Source organism: Ananas comosus, linkage group 15, assembly GCF_001540865.1.
Source record: "Ananas comosus cultivar F153 linkage group 15, ASM154086v1, whole genome shotgun sequence".
NCBI classification, from domain to species: Eukaryota; Viridiplantae; Streptophyta; class Magnoliopsida; order Poales; family Bromeliaceae; genus Ananas; species Ananas comosus.
The window spans coordinates 1,779,551-1,803,444 of record NC_033635.1 but is presented as its reverse complement, the minus strand read 5'-3'; the positions used below and the strand labels follow the sequence as shown (position 1 = coordinate 1,803,444).

General features: G+C 37.6%; 1 protein-coding gene and 1 pseudogene across 1 annotated transcript; one reads left to right on the top strand and one right to left on the bottom strand.

Moving 5' to 3' along the window:
- On the top strand, positions 678–2,643 carry LOC109721188. The gene is made up of 2 exons (XM_020248637.1): positions 678–923; positions 2,078–2,643. Exons 1-2 carry the CDS (start codon positions 844–846, stop codon positions 2,466–2,468), a joined length of 471 nt encoding a protein of 156 aa, XP_020104226.1. The 5' UTR covers positions 678–843; the 3' UTR covers positions 2,469–2,643.
- On the bottom strand, positions 17,914–21,002 carry LOC109721590 (annotated as a pseudogene).

The following is a 23,894-nucleotide window of genomic DNA, read 5'->3' as shown; positions in this document are numbered from 1 at the left end:
TTTTTTACGCCTATAAACATTTTAAAACGCTTACATTATTATTGTATTATTTTACAAAATCAAGGGTTTGAAAGTTAATTTTCAAAGGCGCAGCTGGTTCTTGATAGAACATCGAATAACAATTAAGAAAGTTTTTATCTTTCTTTGGGAATTCTAAGTTCGGGGTACACTTAAGGGTTCCCTTTGGAGCGCACCACACGTTTTTATTATTTAAGGCGGTTAGCTGATATAATCCACCCCCCACCGCCCACCCCATGGGCTCCCAACACCTCGCCTTTCTCTCTTTACCAAAATACCCCTCACCCGTAATCTATTTACCGCCTCATGTGCTATTTTCTTAACGGGTCGAATTAGATTCGAAACCGATTAAAGTTTATTATATTTTTTACTCTCACTTATTACTTTATTCGAAAAGGATCCGAATGTAAGCAGATTTTTGACAAATCACACCGAATCAAAAAGCGAAAAGAGTCTCACGATTTTAAACGAATCCGAGCGAAACCTCAACCAAACCCGGATCCATTTTCATCTGAAATTCGTGCCCCAGCTCCTCGTACCTCCACAGGTTATCCGACCATGCAACCCCTCCCGTTCCAAAACCACCCCCGTGTTTCCTCGAATTCACAACTCTGCCACTCAAAAGCCCCCCTTTTCCAATATAACCCATCTCCCCTTATTATTATTTTTTTTCTCCATCTCAATTTCCTCCTCTCTATTCTTTCTTTTATTCCATCCTTTTCCTTATTCCCACTCTCTATCCCCCCACCCCCCAACAAGTATAAGTTTGTAGAACACTAAAACAAATATTATCTCTCGATCTTATTCTCTTTGCTTGGGGATGAGATGGGGAGCAAAGGCGGCGATCATGGCCTACAGCAGGAGTTATTCCGATGCAAGATTTGCTTATTCCGCTCTCAGCACAAGTATGAATCCACCTTATTCTCCGTCTCCATCATCATATGATTATTGTACGAATTCCCAGATGTATTATCAGAGAATTTATTTATTATATATTCTGAGCAAATTTTACTATTTTCCTAGTAAAAAGGTTCAAATCATGACCAGATATAATATCAAAAATTGTTCTGAATATATCAATTCCCGTATTATTATAATTATTATTATTAGTCGAAGGTTTTATCACACACATTTCCATGATCATTTGAGTTGGTTATTCTATGTTACCCGGCTTTGGGAGTTGTCCCCGATTTATTTCCATCCGTACAATTAATCAATATGTTTTCTTTCCCAAATTGAATGCAGTTTTTGTTGTGGCGTGTGAATATTGTTATTATTATTATTATTATTATTATTATTGACGAAATACTAGATGATGAATCACATTATTTGATCGAGTCGTTTACCGCGTTTCTCCCTCATTTTGTGGTTATGCTATGAATCTGACACTGTCACAATTATTGTGAGCAAATTAATCCGCCACCGACGCGGCAAAGCCATTAAAACTGGCGCTGGATTTCGTTATCATATTTATATTATATAAGTTTGATTAGTCTCATAAAATGTTACGAGACCATTGTCGTTATCCATCAAATTCAAGGGAATAGGAAAAAGGGGAAAAAACAAAAACTTTATTCTCAACTGTTATGTGATTAGGCCATGATTCTTAATTTTAGTGCAACTCTCTAGCTAGATCCATATATATTGCTAGTAATTTTAACGCATCTCACTATTTATACATAGTAGAACATTAATTTGTACACTATTGGTAAGATCGATCCTTTATGTTTTCTCTACAAAATAATGTAACATTTCATGGTTTAATTTTATTTGGCTTTTTTTGGTTGCTTGAAAATTCATTCTTTAACAGAGTGCATTTTCATTAGTACACTCTCAATATTTAAGAGTAATCCAAATGTGAACGAAAATTCGATATATGCGATAAATCGAATCCTATTAGGAACACATTGGATAGTATTCATCGCTGCTTTAAGATTCACATCTAGTTCTCTACTATGGAGAGGTGCGTCGCAATAGAATGAATGCATCCCACACGACTTCTTGTTTTTTTTGGTTGGGCGAAAGGAACGATCTCACTGCTCTTCTTCATCTACATCAGATACTGCAGTGATCTTTACCCGAAGGCTGAGGCGTATCGCGCGTGCAATTGGTGTCTAAGGGAGGAAGGAGCGAAGCACCTTCATTATAAAGAAGAGAACACTACAATCGAAAACCACAACAGTAACAACAACAATAACTCGACATCTTCTTCCTCTAATACCATCACTACTAGTAACACTAATGGGTTAAAGCTCCATCGCGGGTCGTTCGCTTCGCACCTAAACAAGCCGATAAAGAAGCAAAGACTACTATTGAATCGATCGGCATCGGACGTGACCGAGCGGCTACGAACACCGGAGGAGGTGTCACCGAGCTCATTAGGGAAGGGGAGGCAAGCATTTAGAGGCAAAGTTAGAAGGTATAAGCTCTTAGAAGAGGTATCTAGCTAGCTAGTTAGCTAAGTAATGATCCTTTTGGTATGTGAAAAGTAGTACATACATCCTTTTTTTTCCCTCTTTTTTTTTTGCATGTATAGTGTTGTGTGATGAATCTAGAGAGAGTGATGTGAACGTTTGCTATTTATGACTTAAACGAAAAGAGAAGGTTTTGATGTGGTTTTTTCCCTTTCCTGTGGGAGTGTTTGGATAAAATTGGAGTGCGCTAAATTTCTCTCTGGTGACCATGCTGCTTACTGAGGTAGACTCTTATTTGTGACTTGGATATGGGACTTAGCTTGTGGGGGCTTACACATATATACTTGTCTCAGATTTTTTAATTAGTTCTTTTAAGCTAAATTTCTTCAATGGATCAATGAAAATTCGCCATTTGGCGTTAAAAAATAATTAAATGTCCATTTTTATGGCTATCTTTTCTGCATGAAGTTATTGAATGCTTTTTATCTGATCTTGTTATGATCAATCGACGTAGGATTAAACCCATGCTCTTGGGCTCAAATCAGGTCCTGTTTTAGCTTAGGAGGGTTTGAGAGGTTTCATCTTAAATCTTTGTGATTTAGTGGTTTCTTTCTAATTTCCTTGTTCAAGCAGTGTCTCGCAAATGGGTTTAGGCAATGCTTGTGCGCGCCTAGATTGTCGAAATATAATTAATCTAAAATCAAGGGTTCATTAATTATTCTAAACAATTGGTAGAAACATTTTTATGCAGAGAAACAACTGTGCAGGTAATCTATCACGCTAAACAAGAATGGTATACCAATTAAAGTGTGATGTGTATATATATATATATATATATATATATATNAAAAGTGATCCTTGTGAGTCTAACACACCAAACGACTTTTCATCTAACCATCAAAAGAAGCAATTTTTGTAGTTTATAATCTCTTATTAGACAATGTCTCAACTCATTTATATAGAGAATCTAACATTGGTTTAAGCCCAATTAATAGTAATTGCCTAAGCTGTCTTGTTTACATCTTGGTGCCAAGTTAACATCAAATCTACTCATCAATGCAAATATCTTATAGGCTCGATATAATTCTAACCTCTAGTTTCTGATCCATAGGCACAAAAATTCCAACTTTAAACACCAATTAGAACCCTTCTTATGTTAGGTCCCCTCCCTTGCATCCACTTCCTTAACGGCAATAAAAAATAAATGCAACAATTACACATATATAATTAAGGATGTACAGTTTTCATCCTTGCATCCAAGATTCGAAAAACCCGTTAGAGGTTTACAGTAAAAAAGATAAAAATAAAACCTAGGATTCATCAGGCCATTGGATAAATTCTAGCCACACAAAGCTAGCTAGAGTATAACTCCGGCGGTATTGCTTTTCCTTGGAACTAATTAAGGAAAAAAAAAAAAATCAAATGTGTAGGCTTTCACTTATCTCCCAATCTAGCAATTTGTGGTGATCTTACGATACTAATTTTCTTCTTCTTCTTCTTCTTCTTATGTGTGTGCAATGTAGAACAAACGCTTTGTAATTTTAAAAATCCTACAAAACTCCTATTGTAGCATAACCAGTAGCACCTTAAGCAGTTTAGTACCCTTTCCACCTATTTAAAAGGGATCTTTAGCTGTATTGTATAGTGCATTTCTACTACCTGAGTAATGCTTAATGCCTATGTGGGCCTACGGTATGATGCCAACAACGGCATCTTGCATGCGTTTCGTGCATGGAACATTTTGCAGGGCAAAATGTAGCATTTTTCTTTATGCATGTAAAAATTGAATGAACAAATTACATATAATTCACGCGTTGTAAAGTGCTTGTTCTGCCGTAGCAGGCCACATGCTTCTGCGAAAGAGCTTCTGCGAACAACAAACTCGTTGCAAAATGAAGCCTTAGTATATCTATCATTTTGCTTTCGATTTCACACAGAAGCTCCATTAATTTTGCTCTCTACAGTGGTACACGAGTTGAAATTTCGAATTTGCATAGGGGGGGCCGGGTCACGAACGAGAGTCACATTTGAGAGTCACCCAGACGCGTCCCTTTCTGGGCCCCGAAAGCGGGAGACGATGTTGGTGCGGAAAAAGGACCAGCAAAGCGGGGCCCACACGACACATGCAAAGGTCGAGGAGAAGTTGCGGTGCATGATGCGCCCTATGTACGGACCAAAATGATGGTTCGAAATAAAGCGCGCGGGCCCCACGTGGGCCCACCGTTTCATATATTATACTTTTATTTATTATACACGATGCCGCGTTGGTTAATGGTTGGGGCCCACTTTGACTTAGCCCCCGCGCACGTGTGTGGGGCCCAGTTTAATTGTTGGTGATGGTCGAGTCCGAGACCCGGAGTGCTGGTCCACACCGATGGCGAACAAGGTTGGGTGGTGGTGGTTGGCGAGATCCCCGAGATCGCCCCGGTAGTTGTGGCTATTATTGCGTGGTAACCGTCCACCACGTCGTCCGTGGACCCGGACCATTGTTTATCTATGCCCTTTTCTTCTATTGGCTGGTTCACGGATGACGTGGTGGACCTGCTCTCACTTCACCCCGCCAAGGACTGGGCCAATCAGTTTAAACTTTGAAGCGCCCAAGTTCCTTCACATCACCCGCTCCACACGCGGTGTGATGAGTTTGCGCCGTATGCGAACTCGCCGCGAACGTGATATGAAAACAACCGTGTGGGTCAATAGCTTTTTTTTTCGAATACCTGCTCCGTTTATCTCCTCCAATTTCTCCTATGTATGGATGCTTCTGCTGTATTCACCGCAGCGTTGCATACATAAAATTAAGTCTGTAAACTGTTTTTATTTTGTCGAATATTAGATGATGATGATGATGATGATATATATATATATATATATATAGGATTCAACTAAGTACCATGTTATTATCAACCGCACAATGGATTCTGCTTTCTCAGCTGTAATCAGTATAATTACTTTCATATGCACATCCTTCCTTTTTTTTTTTTTTTTTTTTTTTTTTCTGTGTGTGTGTGTGGAGAAAACACATACTGTATATTCTTGCTGGGTATATTGTATCAAGATCCATTAATTCCAAGTTGCTTCTAATGTCTAAGCTGCTTAAAAGGCATGAAAGAGTAATTATTTTATTTAATCCTTGGCTACTTGTAGTGCTAAGTCATATATACGTAGCTAAAGTTTCTTAATGGGCTAGGTGAAACTGGGTTCAGGCCCAATTTGGCCCATTTTGCTTTGGGTCCCTTTGTAGTTCTCAAGTCTTTTTTTGAATATTGAGGCCCTGGGCCTGTTGGGCCCCCAATCTTTTGGCATGTAGTTGAAAAGTCAAGAGCTCGCTCGGTATAGTTGCCTTTTTTTTATTTTTTAAAATAAAATTTCTTCATGAAATGCTCTAGAAGGGATTGGTCATTTGTTTGCAGTTCTTGCATCCAATGTGTTTGTTTGACAATAAAAAAAATAAAAAACTATATATTTTTTTTTCCCTGCTTCGAACATTTTGTAAAAGAGTAGTCGATTAAACTATAGAAAACTGGTGCTTAAATAAATATAAAAAAAAACTGCTATAATACAAAACAAGGTCTTTTGCCGACAACTTATATACAGAGTAGCTTATCAATACAGTGTTATTTACGTTCTTTAATTACTCGTTAATTATGGCTTTTTTTTTTTAGAGAGAGATAGATAGCACGCTACCCGCTTCGTTTATTTCATTTAGAAATAAATTTAGCTGAAAATGTGAATCAACTAGGATTCGAACTTGAATCTCGAGTACCAATCACCAAACCCTTTGTCACTTGCTTTAGGGACGGTCGGTAATTATGGCATCTTAAATTCATAGTACTCCTCATCACGTTGCAGTGCTTGTCGAGAGAGAGAGAGAGAGAGAGAGAGAGAGAGAGAGAGGGGGTTGTCCCCTGATTCTATGCTTTATTACAGTAACGAAGAACAATCGTATTAAATCCATTATCTTACTAATAATATCTCTATGTTTTGTGAGATAGGATCTCCACGAAATACACAAATTTATTGCCTACACAAGGTGTACTACTTGAGCTTGCACATTAACAAGTGATCTACTATTCATCCGCGCCCATATTTTAAATTCAGCCATTATATAATACAGAGAAGAACCATTAACGAGTGCATGGTTGGCGCGGTGCATCACAAGCACGTACGCAACATTTTTTCACACTAGAAAGTACTACTGCTGAGTGCAAATTGAGGCCAGCGGATGGTTTATGGGCGCCGGAATGGTGCGCCAGGTGCAAGCAATTATCTCTTGAATTAGCTGAGTGTTAACTGGTCCCAAGTTTTAGATCTTGTTCCCATCTATTTTTTCGCATTGGATCTAGGTTACGCTTCCTAAGAAAATTATGAACATTTACTCATTTGTTGGAATCTGGTACATTCAAACGGGACCATTGTGGAGTGGTGTTAGCTACACATGTACGTACTATGGCCTTTTTCTTTTTATTTCCACTAAATAGCTAGTAACAACACACGTAAATACGTGTACTAGTGCAGGAGCTTAAATGAGAAGAGTGGTAAAAACATAGTATATATAATAAAGCGTTTCTACCAAGCACATGCATGTAATGGTTTTTACTGTATTGGGTTTACTATAATAATACCAGGTGGAAGCTTTATCACTTATTGTTTTGTCATTTTTTAGTGTTTTTTTTTTTGATGGGGATGAAAATGGGTCGGTGGAGTCGGTGCATCAAATAGAGGATCAATGGCTCAAATAGCACCTTCATTCGATTCTTCATTTGATCACCTTTTTCACCTAGCTTAATATTGACTATATATATATATATATAGAATTGAGCTTTTATGTTTTTTAAAATACCTAAGTTATTGGTTTCGGCTCTTGGATTAAAGGATATGCGGTTAGGATGATAGTAATTCCATAGAGTTGAATAAGTGGTTGATTGAATAGTATAATCTAACATATAAAAAAGGTTAAAAAAATAAATTTAACGACGAAAAGCTTACCGACACTAAGTACTTTTTTAAAAAGCACCATAGCCGGACTCTCTCTCTCTCTTCCGATAGCATAGAGGCTACTATGCTATTAGAAGCACGGAGCCTTCCGTACTTCCAACTCGTTTTCGATGTTGCGACTTTCGAATCGTCGATCGGCTCCGTTAAATTAAACTTGATCTAGAGTATTTGAAGTACCTAGAAAATAAATTTTATGATTTTATAATATCATTTGCCTAGTGAACGAAGGGGCTCAAAATCAACGGCTGAAAATAAAAATCTTACAAAATGTAATAATATGACATTAAAATTTTAAATCAAAGATATTGATCTTGTTTTACATAGTATAAAGAATTTCTATCAAAATTTTACATGATTTGGATATTTTTACACCATTAAACTTGCAAACGGCTCACTACGGCCATTGAAATTTGTTGATTTTGAGCCCATTCGATCACTAGGCAAATGTATCAAAATAATAAAATTTATTTTCTAGGTACTCAAATACTTCTAGATCCGTTTAACGGAGTGCGATCGACGATTCGAAAGTCGCCAACATCGAAAACGAGCTGGAGCACGTAAGGCTCCTGCTTCCGATAGGCTAGTAGCCTCACTCTAATATATACTATATATATATATCATTATAGATTATATATTATAAGCAGGGCTGTGCTGTTGTCTAGGAGCACGCGAGGCCTCCGTGCTCCTGATGCAGTTTTCGATGATGGATTTCTAATCGGACGATCTGGCATCCGTTAAACTTGATTAAGGTATTGTAGTTTCTAGGAAATTAATATTTTACGATTATTTCGATTCATTACTAGCAATCGGAAAGGATTCAAATCAATAATTTTTAAGGCTGAAAATAAGATATCTATAAACAGTGGGATGGATATAACACTAAATTTGATCAAAAATATAAGATCTGTGCTGTAATAGTATCAAGAATTTTCTATCAAATTCATCTGTATTTGGAATATTTACACGTTAAACTTGGAAAACGGCAGATTATCAACCATTAAAAATTATGGATTTGTGACCATCCTTCGATCACTAGATAATCCGTCAACTAGATAAATGATATCGAAAAAATCGGCAAAATTGATTTCAGAAACTCTCAATCTGCTATTCAAGTCTAACGGAAGCCGATCGTGATTCCGAAATTCCATCATCGAAACGTGCTCAGGAGTACGGAGGTGTCCGTGTCCTGAGAGACAGCCAGCCTGCTCATATAATTATATATATGAGTTGAGTAGAATACTTGTATAAAGTTTATGTGAAGTAGTGCTTTTGAGTTTGTTTTAAAGCCAGTTGGATGGGGAGAGATGTGAGGTTGAGATGATCGGTGGGTAGTGGTGATAGTGTGGAATAGTGTTTGTCAGAAGGGTATTAGTAATCAAGGAGTAGATTCCAATGGCTAAAAATCCTAATTAGAATTAGGCTACATATAATATTATGAGTACGAGCTCCGTATATAGTGTTGTTTTCGATTTAGGGCTTCAAATCAACGATCCACACCGTTAAATATATATAGGGTATATGAATTTCTTAGGAATTAAATTTTAGTTTTTCGATATCGTTTACTATGTAAATAAATTATATCAAATGGACGGTGGAAATTGAATAATCTTTAAAATTTTGAGCATAGGACTTTTAAATTCAAGATTAAGAATGTTAACCTTAATCTATATTAGTTTAAGTTTTTTATCAAAATTTGAAGAAAATTTGAATTCTTTACACACGTTTTAAACTCCAAACTCTGTTTAAATAGCCATTGAAATATTGACAATTTTGAAATAGTTTGATAATAATAAACTATGTCGAAAAATATAAAATTTTATTTCTAGAAACTTTAATACCCTAGATCAGTTTTTAACGGTATGGATCGTTGATTTGAACGCCCTAAGATCGAAACCAACACTATAGTATCGGAGCTCGTTAGCCTTAGCTCTATATATATATATATATATATATATATATATATATATTCTCCTCGTTTCAGCTTCAAAAACTAGGGTTTATTGAGTCAGAATAACTTTTAGGAGCATCACATTTTCCATACTTCAACATTGCATTCGACGAGGGTATCCAAATCGACGATCGAAGGTGTCAAATATAATCTATAGCACATAACTTTCTTAAAACGACATTTCATGAATTTTTAAAATTATTTATCTAGTGATCAAGCAGTCATAAATGCACTTTACATATGCCGGTGAAAGTTACTAATTTTGAGATGTCTTCGACTAGAAGATTAACGCACAATAGATTATATTTAATAATGTGGATCATCAATTTGGATGGCCCATCATTCGAAATGACATGAAAATACCGAAGACTTGATACTTGTAAAAGTATTTTAACTCAACTCTTCGCGGAGTTACTGTAAGAAATTAATGACCTCTCACATGTTTCCTTTTATCATCTGCTCTCATGATAAAAAATGATCGCGACAAACACATGTGCTAGCTTGTGATCAGTGATCTCCCATTCTAACACTTGAAATAGAAAGAGTGTGAAACCAATAGCATCAACCTCCAAAAAAGTTTTTAAAAAAAAAAGAAAAAAGAAAAAAAGAGTGTGAGCCCACACACATCTGAGAATGAAGAGGTAGCTCAATATATACCTAATGCATGCTTTGAGGCATGCCTCTTATTCATAAAGATGAGTCGCTTTCTCTATTTATTACTATACCTTTTAGCTTATGATATTTCCTCTCTCACCTTTCTTTAGCATTGGCTTTTGCCTAACCAATTTGATCATTTTGACCACCCAAGCATGGTGTATGAAACTTGATTAGGGCTACATCCAACTTTTGAACGCCTGCTTCGTTGTTGTACAGCTTTGGGGCAAAGCTAACTAATTAAAGCGTAGTTATGATGTGCGAGTCCATGAGAAATTTATGGATAGTGGTCTCCAAGAGCACACTAGATATAAAAATGGATAGGAACTTCATTTATTATTGTACAATACTATTTACTTCTATAGCAGCATCAGAAGCACCAAATTGAACATTTTGTTTTCCAAGCCTAGAATCCCATTTCTCCTTCTTATTAGTCTGCAATTAAAAATGTCCAGCTTTGAATGCGCTAAATATGGTTATCCATTTTTTTTTTGGAGATAAAGGTAGTCTTTGTTCTTTTCTTTTTAAAATATGAACTTAATCAGAAATATGAAGCAGCTGCGCTTCGAACTTGATCCTTTGGGTATCAACTACCAAGCATTTTGCTGCTTGTGGTAGAAATGGCTACCGAAATTGATCCAAAGGATGAACTGTATGTCTCCAACACACTCAGTTATACGCATGTGATTTTTTTTTTTTTTTTTTTTTTTTTTTTTACTTTACCCCTTGTGGAGCTGTTGTTTTCAATCTCTCATATTCAGTAAAGCTAGGCATAGGCTCAAGGTCATACGATATAATTCGGTCCAGTAGTAGCTAGTAGTAATTGCAGTACCATGTCATGTACATACAATATTATATATGGCAAAGTTGGTTTAACTCATCCTGGTCATCAGGTCCAGTTTCTTGCCAGAAAAGACCCCACATGCTTTAATGAGAGAAAGAAATGGACTCAGTTTGAAATCACTTTTGACCAATTTACAGTCCCACACCAAAACCTTCTCTCTTTAAAGTAAGGCCTCTGACTCTATTGATCACCACTGTACTCCAAAATGGGTGAATAACTAATGCAGCTTTTGCATGTTGACAGAAGAGAGTGAGATAGAGTAGAGAGAGATATATACATACAGATAGAGAGAAAAGAGTATTCTTTTTTATTACTGTATATATGTTGTGGCAGTGACTGTTTAAAGGATCTGTTGCACCAGAAATAGGGTTTGAACTGGGAGGGGGAATGATGAGAGATTCCTCCCCACTTTCAAACAAGCAAACAAGGCTTCCAAATGCAGTGACTTTTAGTGGCCCTCTCTCTTTCTCCTCTCCTCTCTCTTAATGGGGTGGTGAATGATTGGCTCTTCCAAAATGGGCCTCACAGAGGGAAAGGTCAAGCACAGATCCAATCTGCCTACAGAGACTTGCGCCTATAATTTCACATTCAATTTCCTTCTGAAAATTTGGTTAGGTTTGTTTGATAATTAAACATGTTGTCTTTCTTTCCTTTTGTGGAACTCCTCATCAAGGATACATGAGTGGTTAAAGCTCAAAACTCTTCAGAGGGAATATATACTTCATTGCTTCTAAACAAGCATCTCAATTTACACTCTATTATATCTTCTTCTTTTTTAAAGAGAGAGAGAAAGATAGAATGCTATTTGTTTTGTTCACTTTTTAAAAATAAAGCTCATTTAGAAATATAAAGTAATTCTAAGATTCAAATTTAAAACTTTAGATATCAATCATTTAATTTTTAATCAGTTACGCTAGGTACGATCGGTTGCAATCTATTATGTTTCATTAATTAGTATAGCTTGGGAGAGTCAGTATCATGTGAAGTTAGGTGGATAAAAAGGACATGAGGTAGGCCAAATTTGAATGGAGAGAGAGAGAGAGAGAGAGAGAGAGAGAGAGAGATATGTGCTGCCATTTTTTTTTATCTTGTGATGATTTTATCTGACTAGCTAGGTCCTTGTTTGCGCCCACTGTGGAGTACTTGTCTTCATCTGAATGGAGGTACATCATACATGCTGATTGCTGTAGATCTAGCTCTACATAAAATTCAAATAATGAAGTTCACAGAATGGCATGACAAGGCCAGTTTACATGACAGACAATCTTCCTCAGCTAGGATCTAAATCATGTGCTTGTCCTTCTTGGTTTAACTTCTACTCAATCTTTATGTTAGAAATAAAAGAGGAAAAGATTCCATTTCTAAATAATTTACATACCATTTACATAGGATATTGGGCTCTTTATCAGATGGAATAACCAGATTTTTCACCAAGAAGCCAACTTACATGTTACTAAAAATTATATTCTTGTTAAAGGAAAAGGCAAGAATAATTTGTTCTTCACAGCCCCGTTAGGTACGGCTGGAGCTTTTACCCCAAAATACTAACAAAAAAGTAATTAAATACTAGCTATCCGGAGCTTCAAATTAGAGATTCTATTATTTACTTTATTCGCAAACTCATTTTAATTTCTTCTACAGTAAAAAAAATTCGGGCTTTTGAACGGGCAAGTACTTTTTTGTGAATTAAAAAAGCGTACCATCCATCAGGAATTAACTTACAGATGTCCCTTAAAAGGCAAAAAGAGAATGAAATTCTTAATGAATGCCTCAGCAGTTGGATAATTGCAGAGCCAAAGGTTCCAAAGTTGACTTCAGATCGATTGGGGTTAGATACATTGTCTGTTTATGATCACTTTCTTTAGAAAAAAAGGAAAAATTAAAAAAAAAAAGTTCACTACCATGCATGAATCTACTGCAGTAGGAAGTAATGGAGCTCTCCATTTGAGAAGGAGAATCATGTAACTTGGCTCCACTGAGGAGTGGACATTAAGGTCTCGATTGATGAGAATATGTCAAACATGGGAACTATTTAAATAGTGAATTTGATTTTAGCTCTTGGACCACTTTTTTGATTCCCTATGCTTAGATCTATTATGTGATTCGAAAAAGCTTTAATTCTTAGTTTGTTGCACACCTTTCAGGAGTTCTGAAAGAGCAACTACTGTGATGGGACAACTTGGTTTCTTTTACATTTCTTTTTTGAAAGGTTCCCTCATGAGCCTTTATATAATTTAATCCTCCAATGGCTTTGCTTAATTAATCTCTAGATATTTTAATGCATAAATCTCAAAGCATATGCTTTCATTTAAGTGGCTTTATGGTTGACTTAAAACATCCAACTTCTGAAGGCGAATGCACCAAGCCGCAGTTGGGATAATTTAATACAACCATTTATGATATCTTAGATCTAATCAAGTAAAAATTTTGACCACAACTATGACAAATAAGGTAAATTATTCCCTCTACCAAAATGGTGAGAATTTTTTCATTTTTATAATTTGAACAAAAATTATGTTTGGTTTAAGTGTTTTTTAATTAAAAACTAATAGTACTGAAATAAATAAAGCGAATAGCATGCTACCCTCCTCTCTCTGGAAAGAAAAAAAACTAATAGTACCGCTAAGTTTTTGTTAGAATATTTTATAACGTGTTAAAGTAGTCTATCACTTAGGATCTGTTCGGTTGGAAAACAGTTTTAGAAACTTTAATGTTTGGCCTATCAGAAAAAGAAAGTATTTTTTTTAGATTATCCTCGTTTGGATGGCAAAAAATAGAGATGAAGATTTTTTTTGGTTGCTTAGAAAAAAATTATATTTTCTCTTCTATTGCATTTACACATAATAATTTATATAATATAACATAGATTATTTATATTAATCTGTAAAATATAATATATTATGTTGGATATTAGTTTGTATGTTATAAATAAAAATACAGTAAATTACCACATAGTGTATTATATTATTTAGACATTTTATTTTAATCATAATGTGGGGGGAGGTACACCAGAAAAGGAATAAAATTGTGCACCCAATGCACCCATGCACCATACTTCAAACAACTGCCAATTCATCTCATACTTTTAATTTTATTATCCAAATTTTAAATTAAAAAAAAACTGGTACATACAAAATGGTAAAGACTAAATATTAAAAAGAAAACATGGTAGACAAAAATGTAGTGTACAAAATGGTGCAAGTTTTCATTTTCCGTCGACCCATTTTTACTGAAAATATATATACTTTTACGACTAAACAAACATACCGAAAACTATTTTCCAGAAAGAAAATAGTTTTTCTACTGCATGCATTAATTCCTAACACCTCTTAACAAAATATTCTGTGATCTTTTGGCATAAAAGTTAAATCTAATAGAGTTCACTGGAATTTTCTGAAATTAGAGTAAATCCAATCGCAAAATCTATATATTCTCCAAATCAGATATTTCCAAGATTTAAAGTGTTATCTCCCTTTATGATTTTCCTTTTCTTTCCTGAAGCTCAATAAACTTTATTTCTTTTCTGCCTCATTATCTGTATTAATTTGTTCTCTATCACTAAATTATCCTATTATCTCTCATGTCATTAAGAATGATTGCCACTTAAGACATCAAAAATCTTCTTTGTATATATTCATCATCTGTCAAAGAGAATCACCTTTTTTTGTTTCAAACATCAAAAGATTATGTACATATTATCAACATCATAAATCTGGCTACGATCTTTAGGCATTTATGGTTTAGAATATGTTCTTTTAAGCAACTTTTAGGCAAAGCTATATAGCTACTTTGTACGTTGATATTCCTCAACAAATTCTTGCAGAATTTTCACACAGTTTTTAGGCCCATTACAAAATATTACAAAAGCTCGAAATAAAAAGAAAAAGAGAGAAAAAAAGAGGAACATGAAGCATTTATAGGTCCAAGCTTATGCCTAAGATTTCTGAAGACTGTTATTTGGTCATGGCCACTGATGTAGATTGTAGGGATATATGGGTACTATCGATATTACCAATGATTTGGTGCTATCGAGTTTTCCACCGTTAGATTTAACACTTTGATTATTTTTACCCGTTAGATTATACTATTCAACCAACCACTCACTCAACCCTAGAGAGCCCACATCATCCTAACCATCCATTTCTCAATTCAAGGGCTAAAAAATCAATAGCACCAATAACTTGGTGCTATTGATAGTATTCCAGCCTAGTTATATATATATATATATATATATATAGTGTAGAGCTACTATGCTATCGAAAGCATAAAGTAGTTGGTGCTTCCGATTTTTTAGCCCTTTGATAAAAAATTCTATGATTGGAATGATAGCAGTCCCCTTAGGATTGAGTGGTCCCCATTAGTTAATAATATTAATTCAATGGTTAGAAATGATCAATGGGATTGATCTAAGGGCTAAAAAATTGGAAGCACCAACTACTTTATACTTCCAATAGTATAGTAGCTCTACTCTCTCTCTCTATATATAGAGAGAGAGAGAACTAGGCTGGAATACTATTAATAGCACCAATGACTTGGTGCTATTAAAATTTTCACCCTTGAATTAAAAGATATGCGGTTAGAATGATATGGATCCTTTAAGGTTGAATAGGTGGTTGGTTGAATAGTATAATCGAACGGATGAAAATGATAAAAGAAATAAATCTAACGGCAGAAAACTTAATAGCACCAAATGCTTCGTGCTATCAATAGTATCCCAGCTCTGTACATCTTATATAATGTAGTAAAAAATCAAAACTGTAATACCGAAATCGTTTAGTCATTAGTTACATGCAACATATTCCTTGAGAAGAAAGATTCAAGGTAGAAATTAAATTTCTGCAGCCGAAGTTTTACTTTTGTCACTATATTAGTGTTCAACTCAAAGTCCAATATCCATCAAAGTTATCACTAACATTGGTAGATACGCACGCAATCGACAGATATTTTCCGAAGGAGTGGGTTAATCAGCAATCAATCATGTTGACATAGCTAGTAGAAAAAAATGTAGAAATAAAGAACTTTGAGGAAAAAGAGTAGATACCTGATGAGAGAGCATGGAGTGTAACGCGATAATCTTATTTTGCATAAGGCCATGCATTAGAAAACTAATATGATATGTATTTCTTTTCTCAGCTAAAAAGGAAAAGGCGGCTGCGCAATGAGATCTCTTGTATCCCTATTTCTGAGATGCTATGATCGAAAAGGCGATAAAAATATGATCTAACAACTTTTAAATGCTATCTGCAACTTGGTGTTTAACAGTCCATCTGTAAGCATAGAGATCTCAGCATCTAAACAAATAAAGTACACTCAATAAATAGGAATTTGATTCTCCCACCTAGCTCAAAAGATGGTTAGGTGAGGAGAGCTGTTCTTAGCAGTAATCGAATCGCTAAATGATCCTCCCCTCCCCCTGCCTAACTTTTCTTCATCAATTTGTTCGGCATCAAAAAGAAAAGAGAGAAAGAAAAGAAACTACTCTGCTTTATCAGACACAATATGACAGAAACCTAAAGGTTCCTCATAATGCAAAGAAAAAGAGAGGAAGAGTGAATTGTTTCACCCATAATGGTCAACCTGATCATCCTCTAAGCCTACAATTACCAAGTTCCTTTATAAAGAACATCCTGCAGCTATAGGTTGAAATGTACAGGAAGCCCCTCAGGTAGAGACCTTTTCGAAATAGACTCTATCAGCAGATTTTCTTTTTGAATTGTCCTCCCCCAACTTTTAGTTGCTTCGATTTGCGCTGTGTTCAAGGCTCTGCTAACTACCAACCACTGACAGTCAAAAAAAGAAAAAAAGAATCAACTTACGATTTTCAAATTTTGCAGAACCGTCGTGAAATTTAACTGAACCCCTAACTTAAATTAACAAAACTCAAAAGCTGCAGAGGCATCAGATTTTTACCCTAGATTCACTACCTAAAGATTTCTTTCTTTTTCGTAATTTGCACAAATGGATAAACAGGTAGCAGTAACAATGATTGGGGTCCCCTACAACCAAGGGGTGGTACTCAATTAAACCGTCCACTTGTAACAAATGGATTGCATCACCTTTAAACTGGAAATGTCACTCTCTTTCTTTTCCTCTTCTGACCTCACAATCCAACAGCAAAATATGCTCGCTTCTACTGAACTGATGAGTCCTTATCCTCTCGTCCTCGTATCATCTTTTCACCTCTGTGCCCGGATGCGCTCACCTCTGTAGATAGATCCCTGACGACCGATGAGTCGCTTTACCTTCTTTCGAATCAGGGCCAACGAGAAAAAGCCGTGATGGCTGCTTCTGCTCCTCGCCATGGTCGACTAACAGACAGTTAGAGAAAAAGAGAACGGCAGCTGTCTGATCTTGCCCTAGTGTTTCAATTCTAGATTATGCTAAGGTGCTTGATTTTTTCACCTCAAAAGACTTCGACTCAAAATACAAGCTGACGGCACATATAGAGCAAGTACTACATGCGGAGTTCGTCATAAAAAGAATCTATCATAGAGCAAAAAGCTAAAGACACAACTAAATAACCTTTCAGTGTTTTAAAGCTTTACAGACTTGAAGACAATTCAACAGTGCTAGAGAGTAATATTAAGAGATTCTAAGATAGCTAACATTTCTTTTTGCCAACAAAGATTAGCGCAAGTTAAAAATACATGTCTAGTGAAAGACCAAAAAAAAAAAAGAAAAAATAAAAAAAACATTATGGGGATTGATAATTGCTGCCCACCTGCCAATAGTTAGCTGCAGAATGACTAACGACCGAAGCATTCAAAGAAAACTGTGCTAACCTGATGACTGTGACTGCTAAGACAACGAAATCTTTTGTTTTTCCCTTTCACTTAATGGGCCACAGCCTAACTTATACTGACTTCTCAATAAAGGCCATGGGTTGTAGCTTTCGCAGTATGAATTTTCAGGCCGCTATGTAATCATTAGTCGCCTAACCTTATAACTGGATGCCGACAACAGAGGATAATTCGAGAAAACTACAACTATCAAATGCGAGTAGTATCACTTATCGGGTAGCCAATGATCAAACAGTGAAGTCCAAAGCAGCAACAAGAAACAGATTAATTTTTATTTGTTCCTACCGGTAAGTAAGTTTTATCTCAAGAATCTGGCACATCGATCAAATAAAGAGAACAATCCAAGAAAATAAAGAAACATCAAAATCAAAATCTTCAAATGGATAGAAAAACCTTGAAGAAAACAAGCTTCGGATATCCGGGTGTCACCTAAACAAATCTCTTCAACGATGCAGCTATGACCGAATGCTCTTCTCTAACGCAGAAAGCAAAATTGATTGTGCTGGAAAACACGATCACATAAAATTCCAGATGATCTGTATAAATAATGCCCTACTGATACAACAACTCGACATTACTTCTTTCCTTTCGTCTAGATACCTCCCCTTTCCGCTTCGTACTCATCCTCACCATATTGTTTTGATCTTCGACTGCAACTGCTATTCCACCATCATCACCTATTCATGCGAACAACGAAGAACACCGTCATCAACTATTCACGCCACGGAGCAAGCAAGCATAATGGAATCCGGTGGGATACGAAAACAAACCGACCGAATTCAGAATAATCAGCAGCTCTAGTTCACAAGATGTTCACGAAAGGCGGCGCGTCATCTCTTGGCCCCGCGAGAGAGCGGTACATATACAGCTTCTCCACGGCCCCGCTCTCCTCGTCCTCCGCCCGGTCTCTTATCACTTCCACCACCAATCGAGGCAGCCTGCGAGCCACCTCTTTGCATCCGTTCAGCGATAGCTTGCAGGACGACATCCACACGAACCTCATATTGTAAAAATGATGGATCCCGGAAAGCAGGCCCGCATCGCCGAAGGGGCTATCCCGGATCTCGAGCTTCTGCAAATTGGTGCAACCCTCGAGGACATATTTCAGGCTCAAATCGCTGTTCCCGGCAAAAGCCACGGAGAGTGTTCTGACCGACTTCCCGTAGCTGCCGATGTACTCGAAGGCCTTGTCGGTTAGGAGGCCGGACACGGCTAGCCGGGTGAGCTTCTTGCAGTTGACGACGATGGCCCCGAAGCCCTCGTCCATGGGCTGGCCGGTGCGGTGGTCGGGCCGGTGGCGGCCCATTATGCAGAGTCGGAACACCTCGAGGTCCGGGCAGTTCTCGGACATGGCGGTGACGGCGGCATTGGTCATCCGCTGGCAGAAGTATAGGATGGATCGGAGATCCCTGCATCCGCGGGAGATGGCGGCGAGGCCGATGTCGGAAACGGAGCCCTCGGAATCCTCCGTCGGATCTAAGGGGAAGACCCGAAGCTCGCGGAGCTGATTGCACGGCTTGGAGACCTTCGTCGCGCACCGTGTCGAGCACCTGCAAGACAGCGGGACGGAACTCCGTGGTAAAAAAAGGGAGAAGCTGATCGGGCGAATTAATTGAAGAAAGAGAGGGTGGGGTGATATATATAATAGATAATATATATACCCAGAAGGTCTGGAGATTGTGGCATTGCGAAATGGCGGGCCTGAGCTGGTGGGCGGAGATATCGGCGTAGCTCAAATTGAGGGAGGTGAGGTTGGGGCAGACGGGGAGGATGGCGGGGAGGTAGTCGGGGGCGAGGTCGCGGAAGCCGGAGAGGCAGGTGGAGCGGGCGACGAGCGCCTCCAGGGCGTCGAAGCCGACGGCGAAGGCGACGCACTCGAAGGAGAGGGATTCGAGGGAGGTGGCGGCGGCGGGGAAGCGGGACACCCAGTCCNTTGCGAAATGGCGGGCCTGAGCTGGTGGGCGGAGATATCGGCGTAGCTCAAATTGAGGGAGGTGAGGTTGGGGCAGACGGGGAGGATGGCGGGGACGGAGACGTGCTGGTTGACGCGCAGGCGGCGGAGGCGCGGGGAGCGGGCGACGAGCGCCTCCAGGGCGTCGAAGCCGACGGCGAAGGCGACGCACTCGAAGGAGAGGGATTCGAGGGAGGTGGCGGCGGCGGGGAAGCGGGACACCCAGTCCACGGCGTCGTCCTCGTCGTCGTCGGCGAGGTCGTTGTCGATGAGGTCCAGCACGCGGAGCTGCCTGCGTGTTGCGGAACGAATTAGAAAAACAAACAATGAAATACTAGCTAGTTAATTAATTAATTTATCAATTAATTAAGGATTATTATTATTATTATTACTCTCTCTCTCTCTCTCTCTCTCTCTCTCTCTCTCTCTCTCTCTCTCTTTCGCTTTGTGTGTGCCTGTGCCTGTGCGTGTGTAAGAGAGAGGGAGAAGAGAGAGTTAATTAATTATAATAATTATAATGATGAGGATGAGGATGAGGATGATGAAGAAGGTGATGACTTGGAGTGCTCGGCGAGGGCGGCGAGGGCGGGGGTGCCGAAGCCGTCGCAGCAGAGGAGGGTGAGGTCGCGGAAGGAGGGGAGGGAGCGGGCGAGGAGGGAGAGGTCGGCGTCGGAGAGCGAGAGGCGCTTGAGCGTGAGGCGCTCGAGGGAGCGGAAGGAGGCGGAGGAAGCGGCGGACTGGGCCCAGGGGGAGAGGGAGGCGCCCCAGCCGGGGGGCACGAGGTTGAAGTCGGCGAAGCGGGGCTTGCCCTTGAGCAGGAGGGAGCGGAGGGCGGGGAACCGCTGCGCCACGCGCCCCGGCGACACCGCGTAGGCGTTGCCCACGAACACGTCCCCCCGCGTCCGGGCCTCGGCGCGGTGCCACGACCGGCACACCAGCGACGCCGCGTTCCGGTCGCGCCGGCACGTCAGGAACTGCAGCACGTTCTCCACCACGTTCTCCAGGATCTGCCCCCACATCGCCGGCGCCGCATCCCCTGCCCGCCGCTTCTCCTGCTCTTCTCCTTCCCCCTCCTCCTCCTCCTCCGACATCATCACCTTCTCCTCTCTCTCCTCTCTCTCTGTCTCTCTCTCTTTACTCTCTCTCTCTCTCTTTACTCTCTAATAAGAGAAAGAGAGAGAGAGAGAGAAAGAGAGAGAATGGAGAAGGTCTCGAAGAAGAGAGAGCGAAATTAAGGGGGGTGGGGGGAACTGGGAAGGGCGCTAAGTAAGTACAGTGGAAGAAACAGAGACTAGAATGCAAAAGTGAAAGGTCGGGAGGAGAGAGAAAATATAGTACGAGAGAGAAGCGAGAAAGAGAGACGTGGGAGATTGGACTGGAGTGGCCGCCCTCGTGGCCTTATGGGATAGTGAAGGGATGGTATTTGTTTTTCTCTCTCTTTTTTTTTAATGTTGAGCATATTTCTGCTTTATTGTTCAGGCATATTAGCATCATGTATAGGTTGGTTACTATACTCTTTGTTCTTTATTATTTATTTATATATTTTTCTTTACGGGGGGAGGGGGTGGTAAAATATATGAGCAGTACTTTGCACCTGGTCCTCATACTTTTTATTTATTTATTTTAATTATTTTTTAATATCAATATTATTACATATTATCTAAGGTATCGTTTGGTTCAGGAATAAGCAAAAAGTGGGTATTCCAGGGATAGGTATAAATTGAGGTATAAGCGGGGATTAGATCAATTTTACGTTTGGATGAAAATTGGGTTATTTCTGTAAATAAGAAAAATAGCGTTTGGTTAGATAAGATAGAACAAGAATTAAAGTGGGTAGTTATAAATAAAAATAATAATATTATCCCTTTTTTTATATTGGAATTTGAATTTTTATATTTTGTATTTATATTTTAAAATTTAAAATTTTAACTTTTAAATTTCAAATTTTAAAATTTTAACTTTTAAATTTCAAAATTTAAAATTAAAATTTAAAATTTAAAATCTCAAATTTTAAATTTTAAATTTTAAAATTTAAATTTAAATTTCAAACTTTAAATTTAAGATCAAATTTAAATTTTAAAAAATAAAATATGAAATTTAAATTTCAAAAATTTAAGATATCAAAATTAATTTTAATTTATTAAATTTATTATTATAGTATTTAAATATAATTTATTATAAAATTTATTACAATATTTAAATATAAATAATATGTATTAATATAGTACAATTAATAATTTTATAATAAAAATAATATATTATATTTATATAATTGAGTTTTAATTCATTTTATAATTTTAATTAAATTTAAAATTAAGCATTGGAATAGCACTATTCCACCAAAATGGTGGAATAGTAAAAAGTTTGCTATTCCGGGATAACCGGGAATAGCAAGCTTTGACCGGAATAAAATATTCTGGTAAAAAATGATTCTGTTTGGCGGAATAGCGGGGATAACTTTCGTTATCCCGGCTTATCCCCCGAACCAAACGGGGCCTTAAGCAATTAGCGAAACTCAATTTTTCTTTAGAGCTCGGCACTCCAATCTTTTTGAATAGGACTCATGTGCATAAGAATAATAATCCACAATATTATTATTTAAATATATTAGTTTTTGAATTAAAAACTACTAAAGTTATTTACGAAAAACAGATAAATAACTATTTAAAAGAAAAAAAAGGAAAAAAAGCAAGAGCTAAATGCAATAATCAAAGTCCTAAGCATCAGGTTGCAATATCAGTATAGCACAGGAGTTCTCCGTACATCTTTACCCTTGTATTTATTTATTTATTTATTTATTACTGGATTGGCTATTCTTTATGTCTGTGCATCTGGGCGTTGGGATTCTCCAGGCTATTCACAGGCTCGCACCACTGCAAAGTCGGTTACCCAACACTGCTTGTTTAAACCCACTTGCAAGTTAAGATTTTAATAATTTTAATAAAATAATAATAATAATAATAATAATAATGTTGCGTTGGTTTTGGCCTCTTTCTCTGCTCAATGGAGTTTGGTTTCTTTAATTGGGATTCATTAAAGCCCCCATACTTTGGATTTAGCTTGTGGGATTGTTTATTTGGTGCTAGTGACGGTGATCAAGCAACAAGAGATACGGCGTGAGTTTCCTGCAACCCTGATGCACAAGAAATTCTCGCGGTCAATCAGACCGTCCATCAAGAAGGTATCCGTCAGCGTCAACGATTGAGATGAGATTTGAATTTTGGATTGGATGTCTTCGTCAAGCAGTTCGCAAAAGTTTTCTTTTGCACGGGAGATACGGAACGGCTCTTCTTTAATGTTAATAAAGCTTGTTAGATTGTACAGCTTATCACCATTTTTTGTTTTCTCCAGTAATATGTGCACTTATTAGATAACAAACTTAATTTTTTATATATATAGTGAGGTTACTATGCTATCGGAAGCACGGAGCCTTCCGTACTTCCAGCTCGTTTTCGATGTTGCGACTTGAGAATCGTTGATCGGCGCTGTTAAACTTGATCTAGAGTATTTGAAGTACCTAGAAAATAAATTTTACGATTTTACGATATCATTTGCCTAGTGAACAAAGGGGCTCAAAATCAACGGCTGAAAATAAAAATCTTACAAAATATAATAATATGACATTAAAATTTTAAATCAAAGATATTGATCTTGTTTTATATAGTATAAAGAANTACTTTTTTTAAGTTTATTTGATGTTAAATATAGTGGGGCTTACAATACACTGTCTTGTTGTTATTAGTTTAACTACATAAAAGTTTCCCTTTTTTTTTTAACCCAATATATATATTGATCATGTCATCTTATGCTTCTTTATGTATGGGTTATAATTCACATCATTGGTGATTAGTCAAGTGTGATGTTTCTCTCATTCCCATCATTAAAGTGTATCCATCGCGGGGAAATTATCGGATGCCAAATTTTTTTCGATTAGGAACTAAAACAAAATCGTTATCCTTTTACGGATGTTGCATTTTAATCATTCTTATCTACAAGCTTAAATTTCTCGTGCTTAATTTAAGCATATAATTCCCCACAATATTATATATATTTCTTCAAATATAATCCTCTCAAACTTCAAAATATTATATATATTTTTTCAAAATCTAAAATATTATGTATACTCTCACCTAAACGTAGGGGTGGAAACGAGCCGAGCTCGAGCGAGCTTCCCTCGGCTCAAATTCGGCTTGAAATTAATTTCGAGCCTAAATTTAAGCTCAAGCTTGGATTGAAATTAATTCGAGCCGAGCTCGAGCGAGCCTAATTT

Coding starts and splice junctions, on each gene's coding strand:
- LOC109721188 (XM_020248637.1), top strand. CDS start 844: ATGGGGAGCAAAGGCGGCGATCATGGCCTACAGCAGGAGTTATTCCGA. Junction 924..2,077: donor TTATTCCGCTCTCAGCACAA/GTATGAATCCAC, acceptor CATCTACATCAG/ATACTGCAGTGATCTTTACC.